This window comes from Schistocerca piceifrons, chromosome 2, assembly GCF_021461385.2.
Source record: "Schistocerca piceifrons isolate TAMUIC-IGC-003096 chromosome 2, iqSchPice1.1, whole genome shotgun sequence".
Lineage (NCBI taxonomy): Eukaryota > Metazoa > Arthropoda > Insecta > Orthoptera > Acrididae > Schistocerca > Schistocerca piceifrons.
Window position 1 is genome coordinate 608,188,910 of NC_060139.1, and position 14,849 is coordinate 608,203,758.

General features: G+C 39.6%; 1 protein-coding gene across 1 annotated transcript; it reads left to right on the forward strand.

Moving 5' to 3' along the window:
* Window positions 1-1,919: 1,919 nt before the first annotated feature.
* On the forward strand, window positions 1,920-14,474 carry LOC124776243 (suppressor protein SRP40-like). Its single transcript, XM_047251108.1, has 5 exons — window positions 1,920-2,055; window positions 6,032-6,244; window positions 6,784-6,966; window positions 12,105-12,338; window positions 14,228-14,474. The coding sequence occupies exons 1-5, from the start codon at window positions 2,008-2,010 to the stop codon at window positions 14,372-14,374; spliced, it is 825 nt and encodes a 274-aa protein (XP_047107064.1). The 5' UTR covers window positions 1,920-2,007; the 3' UTR covers window positions 14,375-14,474.
* Window positions 14,475-14,849: the final 375 nt, after the last annotated feature.

Here is a 14,849-nt window from a genome sequence, read left to right on the forward strand (position 1 = left end):
CCACTAAACAGCACAGAAAGCAAGCTGTATGATAAAGAATGTAGTCGTGAGGAAGCATTTCCAAAAATGTGGGTATTTAAATAGAATAAAAACTTCATTTATATCGTACGAGATATTCGCCTAGTTGCCTAATATTGCGAAATGTTATATTATTTCCCTTTCTGGAAAGAGTCTATACCATTCTTTCAGTCAACATGGTCGACAGTCTATAAATAGTACGCTGGCTTGTCTTCATTCCTAAATCCATTAACGTGCTTTGAATTACAATTTTACTGAAATAATAGTATTTCAACCTGCTCTAGGTTTATATTTCTGTTTGTGTACACATTAGCATACATAACTATCAAACTTCGTGTAGAGACTTTCTATTCTTCAGATGTGTCACATATTTAAATAATCAGGTGGTGTGCTATCGGCATATAAAGTGTTATTCAATTCTAAAACTTTAAGTATTCATACTTCTGACAGCAGCACAAACAATGTGTCTCTATTTCTGTGTCAACTATTAGACGCATATTCACCGTTGTATTGTATCAATTCATTTCTATTTTTTTTTCTGTGCTTACTAGTTTCGCGAAAATCCAGCCTTCATCTAAGCAGTGTCTGTATTTCTAGCAAGCTTACTCAAATTCTCAGTAGTTTCGTTAATTCTCCTCTTAATTATCTGAGCTTTTGGACACATGTTCACCTTTGTATTGTATCCATTTGTTCTCCTTTTTGCTGTGATTGTTACCTTCCCAAAACTCCAATCTTCATGTAAACGATGTCTGTATTTCTGTTATGCATTTCTAGTTACCTTATTTAAATTCTCATAGTTTCATTAATTTTCCTCTTAATTCTTTGCGCATGATTTAAATTTTATTCCTAAGCAACGTATGCTGTGAGTTTTCTTTCGCTAACTGTGGGACTCTTTCCGTATTTCACTGATAAGCGGAAGAATTTCTTCGGCTAACAATGACTTTCTGCTAACAATGACTTTCTGCTTCTGCCCTTTTTATTCCTACTATGGTTCCCTTTCCCTTAATAAAATCTATGTTGCTTATTTTTCTGAGCTGTTCTAGGTCCTTACATGTGGTCCTATGGCTTTTTTGGCAGGTACTAGAACTCATTATATAAGTTTACAAATTGCCAGTTTCTCTCTTCTTAGCACATCTTTTCAATATAAACTAACGTATTTTTATTATTATTCAGGTTTTGTCAGATTACAAGCTTGCGCGCTTTCATTCATTTTTTTCAGTTTTTGTATCTCCTCATCGTTGCTGTGTGTTCCACCTACTCGCATGAAGTGAAAAAAAAAATCACTCTAAATTCTTGGAGCCCCATCGAAAAAAATCTCTTGTCTTACTCTCTTTTGTAGTTGGTATGCACGTTCAAATAATTCTGTTATTCCATCTATTCTCGAGACTATTACATTTTCATCCCCTTCACGTTATTTACTGATATTCCAATTGTCTGATAGATTTTCTGTACTTTGTTTTCATCACATTATAAATATGTGAATACATTAAGGTTATTGCTGACTTGCACTGTCATATACTCTCTTTATTCTCTTTTTACTGGCAATGCAAAACCATTAGGCAATTTCTTAGGATATTTCAGAGTTTTATTAATGTTGTGTCCCGTTTCTTGTTGAAGAATTGGAACTGGGGAATACAAGGACAAATTAGGCAATGGAATGTTAGAATAATCCAACGTTACATATCTGTATTCGTGGTACAGTGGTAAATTGAAGCTAGACATTCTGTTCTTGCCCTTTGCTCTGTTTCGAGTCAGAATTTCCACATTTCAATACTAACGGGTGAGAAACATTACGGATGTTCGGAGACTTTTGTATACTATCGTTTCCATCACCTGAATAAACAAGCGTACAGGCGGTACTGTTTGCAGCGGAAGTGTTAGAGACACCTGCGATTAACGTCAACAAGTGTGACTGCTGACGATGGGTGCCTATAAAACACCTCCCAACCGTCAAGGTATTGCACTTGTACCGAGTCGTCCTCAGACAACATGGCTTCCAAGTTGGTGATCGTCGTCGCATTGGCTGTGGTAGCGCAGGTATGTAGCACGAGGTTCTCACTCAGCCATATGTTATCCTGGGTACGAACTTAATATCTTGGGGTTGGTGGATTATGAATACCCACTTCCATGATAAATTGTATCTTTGCACAACAGCCTCAACAGATTTCCTGGACTTCTAGGGACAGAACATCAGATTAAAACTGGTTCCTTTTTGCCATTGAGAATAATCGATTCACTGCATTTTATCTTATACAGCTACAGTACACACATCTTTGAAACCACTGCTTCGTTTGTTGCTGGCCTTAATATCTTCACCGTCCTGACAATCTTTAGATGTTACACCCAGAGCGCGCGGATTCTGCTAGCTCTGTTTTAAACCATTTACCAAATAAACCACGACAGGCTGTTCTACTGGCTACTGTCACATAGGAAACTGCACGTGTTTCATAAAGCTATTAGTGTGTAAACTCACGTTTAACGTTTTCGGGAGTTTGACTAAATACTATAAGAAGCTCACATAGTACAGTGTACAGATACTTATGACATAAAAACGCGTCGAGTCCTTCTGACAATCGACAAATATAAGTTCTGAAAGGTCGCCTGTCGGGTTCTATGCTTTTAGTGAAACAGAAACTGTTCCGATTCTTTGCAGGACAGTACTGTAAGACAGTAGCGACTATATTAGTCTGCGAATATGGACAACACCAGATGGTAATATTCAAATTCGGCAATAATTAGTGCCAGAGGAGACGTCTTATTTCATTCTTTTCTCAGCAGACCAATTGCTGACATTTCCAGTGGTGTTTAGATGCAATTCCATCCTGGCAGCGAGAGCTACACCGTTGGCACGACAATGAACATAATCATCTAAAATATGAATATGTTTAATCTGTAGTTATGATTGGTAGGTGGCATAAAATGATACAGTAGGTGAGGAATTACTTTATTGAACATAAGTTATGCATGACGCGTTTCGGAATTACTTCCATTTTCAGAAATCCAAGTGCAAACGTAGCACAAGGACACGAGCGGTATCAGCTGTGAACGTAACACGAGATGACTCAACTGGAAACGCTTTTGTCCTTGTGTTACCTTTACACGTGGATTTGTGAAGATGGCAGTATTTCTGAAACTAATACTAGAATGGTAGCTAACCTCCTAAGTTACTTTAAGTCATACGTTTGTCACTTAAAATGTATTCGCAGAAATCGGCCAGTTACCTTTTCTTTCATTATGACCATACCATCCTAACCATTGCATTATGTCCACAACGCCTTACATGTGGAGAATGGCTGGATCGTAAGCTTTTGGTTGTGAACAGCGCGATGGTCTATTCACCGAATGAGATTGTTTTTTCTGCCAATTAGTAGTTTAGTTTCGATTTTATTTTCGTTGAATCTCTGAGTCACCACAATGGCGAAACCACTTTATAAGAGTTTTGGCGATTGTAATTCTACCTGGAATGTTTTGATCTCGTCGCACTATTTTTGTGAAGGCTATTCTCTTAAATGTGTATGTAGGTGAGTAGCCATTTTAGCAGAAATTCTGTATGATTATAGGTATCAGTTCACATGAATCCTTTACTATTTCTATCAATAAAGATATATCTTCTTGCACCATAGTTACTCACGATTCCGAATGCTCTGAAACAACAGATGCAGTGGCTCTAAAAGTTAAAGTCAAATTTACGTCACAATTATTGGTATTGATCAATGACACAATTAACATGGGAACTGTCCGTTGCATTGATGCAGCAACTTGCAAATCATATCTCTCCCCTTATTTAAAAAAAGTTTCCGTTTTACATCCAAACGTAAGATGTAACACATGCTCACTTAAGACGAGTACATGAAGTCAGAATTGCGGTGAATTCAAGAATGTGAAACAAATTTAAATACTTTAACCCTGCAGAGACACGCGCGTTGTATATTTTTTCGTAATAATTACATGTCGAAGTACAGTAAGTGAATGTTATTACGGACCACTTCCATCTCTTCATGCTTCATGACTTTCCTGACGGCCCTAGCACCTTTCAGTAGGGCAAATGGCCGTGTCAGAAGGCCAGACTCCCCTATACTGGCTTGAGGGGGATGGCAGTGGTCTCACGTTATGTATTGGCCACCAAACCAGCATGATACGAACACAGTGGAACAAACCAGGGATGCGACTGGGTGACACCTCCAAGCCCACAAACCTACGGCCCTCAATTTACGGGAAATGCGTGACCCTGCGTAGACATTTGGTGTCACGTACCACTGAAAATCTACCAGAGACATGCCACGCAGAATCGCCGCTGCGTTACTCTCCATAGTTTTACTAACACGCATAGTGTTTCAACACATCGGTGTGTCTTCCACTAAAAGCTGCCTATGATATTTCACATTTTGCTGCTATTCCATGTACAATTTGTTCTAGTTGATCAAGTTCTCTAGCTACGTGTGAGGAGTTTAATGGGATTACTTGTTCTCGAAGGCTTCCTACGGCCAGAAACGAAATTGCTTTTTAGGCGTATGAAGTACGCAAATGTCATTCTGTAACGACAGAAAAAAACAACTGCTACAATGACAAAAGCCTGATGCTCCTCTAGAAGAACTACACAGTTACGGTAATTAATCTCGTTACAAAGAGGTACCTCTTCAAAAAAATGTGCTCTCACACGAAACTTACTTATGTTGCAGATAAGCATGGTAATTCCGTAATGATGGTGAAAAGTTTCAGGGATGATGGAGAAGCATAAATGTGTCAGTTTGAAATTTCGGTCCATAAACAAAAGTATAAGGAATTTTTATCTGATACATGTAACAACAGACCCTTCTACCGGAAGTTCTTTGCTTTTCATATTTTGGGAGAAGACAATATCAAAAAAAACTAGAAAAAAGGTCTAATAAATATTGGGTCTAAAATGTATACTTTAAGAGCTATAAATACAAGTTCAGAAGAAGAAATTTGTTTCACTATAGGAAAGATGAACAAGTGTTCATAGCTTTTAAGGTATACAAATTAGAGGCCATGTTTACTGGACAGACTACACTTCTCATAACATGGAAGACAAAGAGCTCGTAGTAAAAGAGATTTGTTCCACAGTATAGATTATGGAGAAGTGTTCAAGTTATGCTGTTTAGAGCCCATGCTTAACAGACAATTTTTTGTTTGTTTACGTCCATACTATCATCTCTCAAAATACGGGAAGCAAAGAGCTTGCAGTGGAAGTGATCACCTGTCAGAGATGTCAGAATGATTTTCTCTTATAACTTTCAACTCTGTCGTTTCTGGACTAGGGTCTCATGCCTCATAATGATACCTTTACCCTTCGCCATCATCGCTGAAAGTTTCTAACACCATCACGGACGCAATCTGTCGGCTGAACAGTTTCCCTGAATCCTAAAATCCTACATTCAAGTTGAATATGCCAATGGTTTTCAAATACCTCAATAAATATTCTAGCTGGAAGGCGTGGCACTGTGAAAGCAATGTAAGAGTGAAAACACTAGTTTTCGAGTCCATTACTAAAATGGCTGCTGAAAGTGAATGGAAAGACAAGCTTGTTGAGGTCAGAAATTTTTTTGCAGAAGTATATATGTGTATATTTGCTTTTATGTGAATATATAAAGTTAGATTTAAGGTCTCCGCCATAACACTATATTACGAGGTCGTTGTCCTTGTTAAAGTAAATGCATTAAATTGGAATTTATATGAGAATACTTTGAGAGTTGACAGCTTTACTAATCAGACTTGTTGGGATCAGTGAATGTCATTGTAATTCGCAATTATCAGCCAAAACGGAAAATTTGCTGAGCTTGAGGAGAACATAAAGGTAATAAAATAAGTGTGAAAAGATCTAGTGATATCTAATAACAAAAACTTACTGTTAACGTATGTAAGAGTGGGAGTGGGTGAAAGAATACGAAAAGCGAATTTAATTCATATCGTGAAGGTAAATGATATACTTGTCATAGCCTAATGTCTCTCTTATCCTGAAAGAAACTTAATATTTGTCGTTTCTTTACTTTAGGTGTCTGCGTCTCCCTTGTTTTTTGACATCGGAGAAATCATCAGTGATATCAAAGATGGCGCGGAAGCAGTTGCAAACGGAATCCAGCAAGGTATTGAGAACGCCGTGAATGGGAACAGCAACGGCGCTTCGACCAATGCCACTACCTCTGACAACTCTACCGCTTCTTCTTCGGGTAATGCGACCACCGCGGACAACGCAACTAGCTCCGAAGTAAGTAATTATGACATGTCTCTTTATAACTTACTCGAACATAAATTATAGTTACACATTTGTCTTGCTATGTCGCTGCATAAGCAAATTTTGACTTATTTTAATTCGTAATTTCAGCTTCTATCCTTGTCGAAGATAAAGTTGTGATCCTTATGTCTGCAAGAAAATGTTATTTCACCATATAAATTACGCATGGATGAAATTTTATGTCTATTCTAAGGCATAACGTAATTCCAAGGGTCTTCCGAATGCATGTTGCTACGCAATGCCTATTGCAGCTGCAGTATCACTGTAAACAGAAGCGAGAGTTCTTTTTGCATAGCAGTGGCTCTGCATCTGGTATATGTTCAATCGTGGTATCGGAATATTCAGTATCCACAACTAGGTGTTAGGTTTCCTTAGCGATACAAGCACATCTAATAAATCAGCCTTTGGTTTAGTGTCCACTATAAAGTAATGCTTTAGCTGAAAGTGACTTTGCTGGAGAGTATCGTAAGCTATACCCGAGTCAATGATTGATATTTGTTCCTTTTTGACAGAGTTCCTCTTCAGGCATTGAAAGCATGATTGATGCCATCACGAATGCTATGAACAACGCCGCAAGCACTGCGAAGAACGTTGCAGACAACATCTTCAACAGCGCAGAGGCATTTAACGACGCCATGGCTGCCAAAGTAAAAGATGCTTTGAACTCTACGTCTACACAGCTGAACAAAATTGAGGTAAGTTGAGGAATCGTTTGACGTGAGACGATTTTGCTTGGCATGCTGAGATAATGGGGAAATTAACTACCAGAAAAGGTAACTGTTTGTGATATTTGGCATCGTGCACACCAGTTTTCAGTAATTTACAGGCAGTGTTGTGTGTGGAAAACGAGAGAGAGAGAGAGAGAGAGAGAGAGGGGGGGGGGGGGGGGGGCAAAGTGTTCGAAGAATATGTGGCGCGTTTGCAGAAGGTCTCGATCGAAATGATCGACATAATAATTTTGTGTGTACAAAATTACCTTGTACGGACCAATACTGGCTGACAAAACATCCAGGGAACCCTTAACTGTTATCATCGTAGTAAATATTCTTATGTCAGTGGTCGAAATGAACAACGCAAACCTTAAAATTTAGAGAGAAAGGTGCAGCTATCGTGCACTACACAAATGATCGTAGGACACTGAAAGTGAAACCGTGCACTAATCCATAATTATAATTAATGTTTAATTGCTAGTTTTGAGCTAAGGTTTGTAAACTGTAAGATTCTGATTACTGAACATTTGCAGGATGTCTACAAGTCCTTACATGGGACCTTTGGGAGTGATAGATCACGTCACGGAGAACAACTTTTGGTACAGACAAAATGTTTATTGGTGGTTCCCGGAGACATTAGATGTCGTTTCGCCACCTCTCAGTAGCCCAAAACTGCCATAACCCATTGTAATGTCCTCAACGTTTTCACCGACCACAAGGTCGATGACGAAAGTGTGCGTTCTTATCGATGACTGGCGATTAAGTGTACAGATGCACTACAGTTGTCAGCGAATTGGCAAGTTCTGAGACTACCTATATTTTGAATTGCTTTCAGCGAAGACAAATGGTTTATCTGTGTGGCATGTGCAGAAAACGAGAACTGAAAAAGTGTTTGAATGTTGTGCAGGTGTGGTTAAATTAAGTGGAGCTAAACTTCTTACTGTTGTTGTTTATAGATCCCCAGACTCCGATTTCACAACATTTTTGCTAAAGCTAGAGGAGGTTCTTGGTTCACTTTATAGGAAATACAAAAAGTTAGTTATATGTGGCGACTTCAATATTAATTGTATAAGTGATTGTGCAAGGAAGAGGATGCTGGTAGACCTCCTTAATTCATATAATCTTATGCAAACCGTATTCTTTCCAACGAGAGTGCAAGGGAACAGTAGAACAACCATAGACAATATTTTTGTTCATTCGTCATTATTAGAAGGGCATTCTGTTAGCAAAAAGGTGAATGGCCTTTCAGATCATGATGCAGAAATTTTAAGTCTAAAAGATTTTTGTGCTGCAACACATGTTAAATATAGTTACCAACTTTTTAGGAAAGCTGATCCAGTTGCTGTACAGACTTTTGTAAACCTTATCAAGGAACAAGAGTGGCAAGATGTTTATAGTGCTGATACAGTAGACGATAAATATAATGCTTTCCTCAAGACTTTTCTCGTGCTCTTTGAAAGTTGCTTTCCGTTACAACGTTCAAAACAGGGTACTAGCACAAACAGGCAGCCTGGGTGGCTGACTAAAGGGATAAGAATATCTTGTAGAACAAAGTGGCAATTATATCAAAACGTTAGAAACAGTCAAAATCTAAATGCAGCAGCCCATTACAAACAGTATTGTAAGGTGCTTAAAAAAGTTATTAGGAAGGCAAAAAGTATGTGGTATGCAGATAGAATAGCTAAGTCTCAGGATAAAATTAAAACCATATGGTCAGTCGTAAAGGAAGTGGCTGGTCTGCAGAGACAGGTCGAGAATATAGAATCAGTGCGTAGTGGGGATGTCCGTGTTACTGATAGGTCGCATATATGTACAGTACTTAATAATCACTTTCTGAATATAGCAGGTGAACTAAATAGAAACCTAGTCCCAACAGGGAATCATATAGCGCTCTTAGAAAAAAGTGTTCCGAGACTGTTACCTGAAATGCTCCTCCATGATACTGACAAGAGGGAGATTGAGTTAATAATTAAATCACTAAAGACCAAGAACTCTCATGGATATGACGGGGTATCCAGCAGAATATTGAAGTATTGTTCCACGTATGTTAGCTCAGTACTTAGCCATATCTGTAACTTTTCCTTTAGGAGTGGTCGGTTTCCTGACCGATTAAAGTACTCGGTAGTGAAGCCACTTTATAAAAAGGGAGACAGGGATAATGTTGACAATTATAGACCTATTTCTATGCCATCGGTGTTTGCTAATGTTATCGAGAGGGTTGTATATACAAGGTTACTGCAGCATTTAAATTCACATAATTTGCTGTCAAATGTACAGTTTGGTTTTAGAAATGGCTTAACAACTGAAAATGCTATAGTCTCTTTTCTCTGTGAGGTTTTGGACGGATTAAATAAAAGGTTGCGAACGTTAGGTGTTTTCTTTGATTTAACGAAGGCTTTTGACTGTGTTGACCACAAAATATTACTGCAGAAGTTGGAACATTATGGAGTAAGGGGAGTAGCTTACAATTGGTTCGCCTCCTACTTTAAGAACAGAAAGCAGAAGGTAATCCTCCGCAATATTGAGAGTGGTAATGATGTTCAGTCCCAATGGGGCACTATTAAATGGGGCGTTCCCCAAGGGTCGGTGCTGGGGCCACTGCTGTTTCTTATTTATGTAAATGATATGCCTTCTAGTATTACAGGTGATTCAAAAATATTTCTGTTTGCTGATGACACCACCTTGGTAGTGAAGGATCTTGTGTGTAATATTGAAACATTATCAAATAATGTAGTTCATGATATAAGTTCGTGGCTTGTGGAAAATAATTTGATGCTAAATCACAGTAAGACTCAGTTTTTACAGTTTCTAACCCACAATTCAACAAGAACTGACATTTTAATCAGACAGAATGAGCATGTTATAAGCGAGACGGAACAGTTCAAGTTCCTAGGCGTACAGATAGATAGTAAGCTGTTGTGGAAAGCCCATGTTCAGGATCTTGTTCAGAAACTAAATGCCGCTTTATTTACCATTAGAACAGTATCTGAAATAAGTGACATTTCAACACGAAAAGTAGTATACTTCGCATATTTTCATACGCTTATGTCATATGGTATTATTTTTTGGGGTAATTCTTCTGATTCAAAAAGGGTATTTTTGGCTCAAAAACGGGCTGTTCGAGCTATGTGTGGTGTAAGTTCGAAAACCTCTTGTCGACCCCTATTCAATAGTCTGGGAATTTTGACATTGCCCTCACAGTACGTATTTTCTTTAATGTCGTTTGTTGTTAGCAATATTAGCTTATTCCCAAGAGTTAGCAGCTTTCACTCAGTTAATACTAGGCAGAAATCAAATCTGCATGTGGAATGCACTTCCTTGACTCTTGTGCAGAAAGGAGTGCAGTATTCTGCTGCATCCATTTTCAATAAGCTACCACAAGAACTCAAAAATCTTAGCAGTAGCCCAAACACTTTTAAGTCTAAACTGAAGAGTTTCCTCATGGCTCACTCCTTCTATTCTGTCGAGGAGCTCCTGGAAGAGCTAAAAAATTAAGCAAATTCCAGTGTTACATTCTTGATTTTCTTTATTTAAACTAACGACTTGTCGCCTGAATATGTTTCTTATATTTCATTTTATCTGTTTCTACAATCGTGTTATAATTTTATGTATTGACTCGTTCCATGGCCATGGAGACTTCTCCTAAATGTGGTCGCACGGAACAATAAATAAATAAATAAATAAATAAATAAAGTTTCAAATACTCTCGAAGAATAATGAGGTGAAGCAAAACGGATAATTGCTCGTAAACGTGCCGATTCGTTTTCACTTCTAACGTTCACTTGTACTTGCACTTGCACTTGCTAATGCAACGAAAGGATAACGTTCTACGACACGGGGTGTGGAATGTCAGTAGCTTGAATATGGTAGGGAAGCTATTAAATCTGACAAGGAAAATGCAAAGGCTCAATCTAGATATAGTAGGGCTCAGTGAAGTGAAATGGAAAGAAGGCAAGGATTTCTTGTCGGATGAATATAGAGCAATATCAACAGCAGCAGAAAACGCTATAACCGGATTAGAATTCGTTACGAATAGAATTGTGGGGCAAAGAGTATATTACAGTGATCAGGTTAGTGATAGGTTTGTTCTTATAACAATCGATAGCAAACCAAAACCGACAACAATAGTTCAGATATACATGTCAACATCTCTTGCTGGAGATGAAGAGATAGAGAAAGTATATGAGGATATTGAAAGGGAAGTAGAGAATGTAAAGAGAGATGAAAATGTAATAGTGATGGTGGAATGGAACGCAGTTATAGGGGAAGGAGTAGATGAAAAGGTTACAGGAGAATATGGGGACTGGTCAAGGAATGAGAGAGGAGAAAGACTAATTGAGTTCTACAATAAATTTCAGCTAGTAATAGCGAATACTCTGTTCAAGAATCACGAGAGGAGGAGCTATACTTGGGATAGACCAGGTGATAAGGGAAGGTTTCAATTAGATTATATCATGGTCAGACAAACATTCCGAAATTAGATAGTGGACTGTAAGGCGTACCGAGTAGCAGATACAGACTCAGATCACAATGCAGCGCTGATGCTCAGTAGGCTGAAGTATAAGAGATTAGTCAGGAAGAATCAATAAGTAGAGAAATGGCGTATAGAAGTACTAAGGGATGACGATACAGACTTGAAGTTCTCTAAGGCTATAGATAGAGCAGTAAGGAATAGCTCAGTACAGTTGAAGAGGAATGGACATCTCTAAAAGGGGCAACAGGAGAAGTCGGAAAGAAAAACATATGTGAAAAGAAGATAACTGCGAAGGAACCATGGGGTTTACATCTGTCAAAACCTGGGAAAACGCCTGAATAAACTTTTGGCGTGCCAGTGTTTGGCTGTGTGATTCCCACTTATCTGTTTGTCCGTTTAACTAATAATAAATTTAATAATTATAATAATGATACTAAAGGGCATGCCTATGTCTGTTACGTTCAAAACTGTGTATGAGTTTCACATGTGTGAACGGTGTACGCATAAAATACTAGATGATGAGCGTGAGCAGTGTCTACAATCATAGTACATCTGCGCGTACACTCTGGTAACCGAGGGTTCTGGGGTTCAGACGCGTGAGACGGTAGAGAGCCCGGTATCGGCTGACGTGTCCGCCGTGCTGTTGCAGTCGCTGGTGGAGAGCGCGTTCTCCGACGCGGCGTCCGACCTGGCCGACAAGGCGTCCAGCGCGGTGTCCGCCATGGAGACGGCGGTGGCCGCCGTGGGCAACGCGACGCAGGACAACATCGCGAGTGCCGAGCAGGCGATGCAGCAGGCCGCCGCCGCCGTGCAGGCCCTCAACGAAGCCGCCGCCGACGCCTCCTCCGCCAAGGCGCAGATGGTCGTCTCCTCCATCGAGGAGGTACGCTTCCGTTTCGTTCCGTCGTCAGAGTTGCGAGTAATCCTTGCTAGATCTGCACAAACACTACACAACCCAGTTTACGGAGCATAGCAGAGGATTCACTGTACAGCATTTAGACGTTTCCTTTTCCGTCCCATTTGCAAATTCAGCAAAGGAAAAATTGAAATCAGTCGGAGAGAGATAATGCTAGAATTAAGGTAATTAATGAATAACAGTGGATGCAGCATTGCAGGAAGTTAAGGTTCTGCGAGACTGCTAAAATAAATACAGGTTACCCAACACCCCGTTATAATAAGATTCATGATTCGCTAATCTTAGATGACATTCAATAGGATCTGAAAAGTATGACAGATCGCAAGAGTTGTGGCGCAGATGGAGTAACTGCTGAACTTATTAAGTATGGAGGGACGATGCGCGAACTGAGACTGTTAGATCTATTCCGTGAGTGCCGGCGAAGTTATAAAGTCCCTGCTGTCTGGAAAACCGCTGAGGTAGTATCTGTGTTTAAAAAGGGCCAAAGAAATGAGTGGGATAATTACAGGGGTAAAACTCTCAGGAACTAGGCTTATAAAGATTACTCAAAAACAATAAATAATTCTTTGAAAGTAAAAACAAATGGCTGCTTGGGAGAAGAGCAAAGTGGGTTTAGGAAAGGACGCTTGTACAGTGATAACAATTTTCATCATCAAGAGAATTTTAGAAATACGACGAGAAGTCACTTTGGAAACACGTATTGCTTTTTTGCATTTCAAAAAGCCTCTGACACGGTGATCAGAAATAGATTATAGCCAATAATGGATAGGCAAAGGTACCCCATGCACCTTAAGGAGGTAAACAAAAGTATACATGATGGCGCCAAAATAATCATAAAGTAACCACTTCAAAACCAGGTTAGATGGTAGTAAATCAAGATGTCAGACAGGAAGGGAACATTTCACCGATTCTTCTTAATATTTACGTTTCAGACCTGAAATGGAAACTAAAATTAAATGATTTGGTGTATGCAGGTTATGTAATTGTATTACAAACGAGAGACGTAGCCCTGTGTATGAGCTACAGTACACGAGTTGGGAAGAAAACAATAAACTCTAAAAATAACTGCTACTAAAGCTAAACTGATGATTCACTAAGATAAATCCCTGTCCGATCTGAGATTGTTATAGAAAACAAGATGCTTAAGCAAGTCTGGCACGGAAAAGAAAACAAATATTTTCCAACAGACACGGGAAACTACAAACAAAAATTTAAAAAAATAAAGTTAATAGAGACAGAAAATTGAACTTCTGTAAAACAACGTCATGCTAGTGCTACTTTATGGCAGCGGATACTCGATTGAGAGAGCTTCTGTAAAGTTTGTAAGGTAGGAGACGAGATACTGGCAGAAGTGCAGCTGTGGGGACGGACCGTGAGTCGTGCATGGATAGCTCACTTGGTAGAGCACTTGCCCGCGAAAGGCAAAGGTCCCGAGTTTGAGTCTCGGTCCAGCATACAGTTTTAATCTGCCAGGAAGTTTCAAAATCACTCTCTTTTTTTATAGACATGGGTGCAAGTAATCCACCGTTAAAAGCCGACTGCAAATATGTTTAGTGAAATGGTAGCAATCGACAAATCTTTTAGCATCAAATCGTCTTTATGCGCAATAAATTAACAAGATGTTTGGTACTTAGATCACTCCACTTAATGAAGTAGATCGTATTGTTACTACATTTTTATGCAACACTGAAGGTGCCTTCGTTGCTGTCACTGAGTCTAGGTGCTAACTTTCATTTATTGTTCGCCATCCGCGAATTTTCTTCCATCGTGTAATTTACACGAGCAGAGACTCTTGGTCTGATGCACATTCTCAGCCATCGACGGTGAGCGACGGTAAATATTGCGCTTGTTTACAGGCCCTGAGCTCCACCCAGGCGCTGTTCGACAGCGTCAAGTCCAAGCTGAGCAGCGACGCCTCGTCCAGCACTTCCAGCGACTCCAGCACTTCCAGCGACTCCAGCACTTCCAGCGTCTCCAGCAGCAACAGCACCTCCAGCTCGTGAGGAGCGTACCGAGCAGGAGAGGAGGACAGCGGCAGGCGAGAACCGCCAGGAAACTCTGTACAATCTCCGATGACGAAATAAACGTGTCAGCAAAGCATCATCTGAACTGTGTATTACTTCATGTGTATCTATTAACATGTCACGACGTTACGTAGTACAGCACAGTCGGAGGAAGGAATGGTGATGTGGTATCCCTTAAATGCCAGTGAGCGGTCGCGTAGAATGTGAGAATTCCGCATATGGGGCGAGAGGACATAAGCGTGCAATGTTATAATCCCAGGTTTCAGTAATGGTTTGCCAGTCAGATAGTAATGAGGCCACACAAACGGCTATACTCGAATAGTAAAGACTACCTTAAAATAAAAGTGCAGCAGACGTAAGGGCGAAGAAACGAACTGAAACTAAAGTGTTGAGAGGGTATGTGTTGTATTTTCAGTAATTACAAAATCGAGTCAAAATGGCTCTGAGCACTATG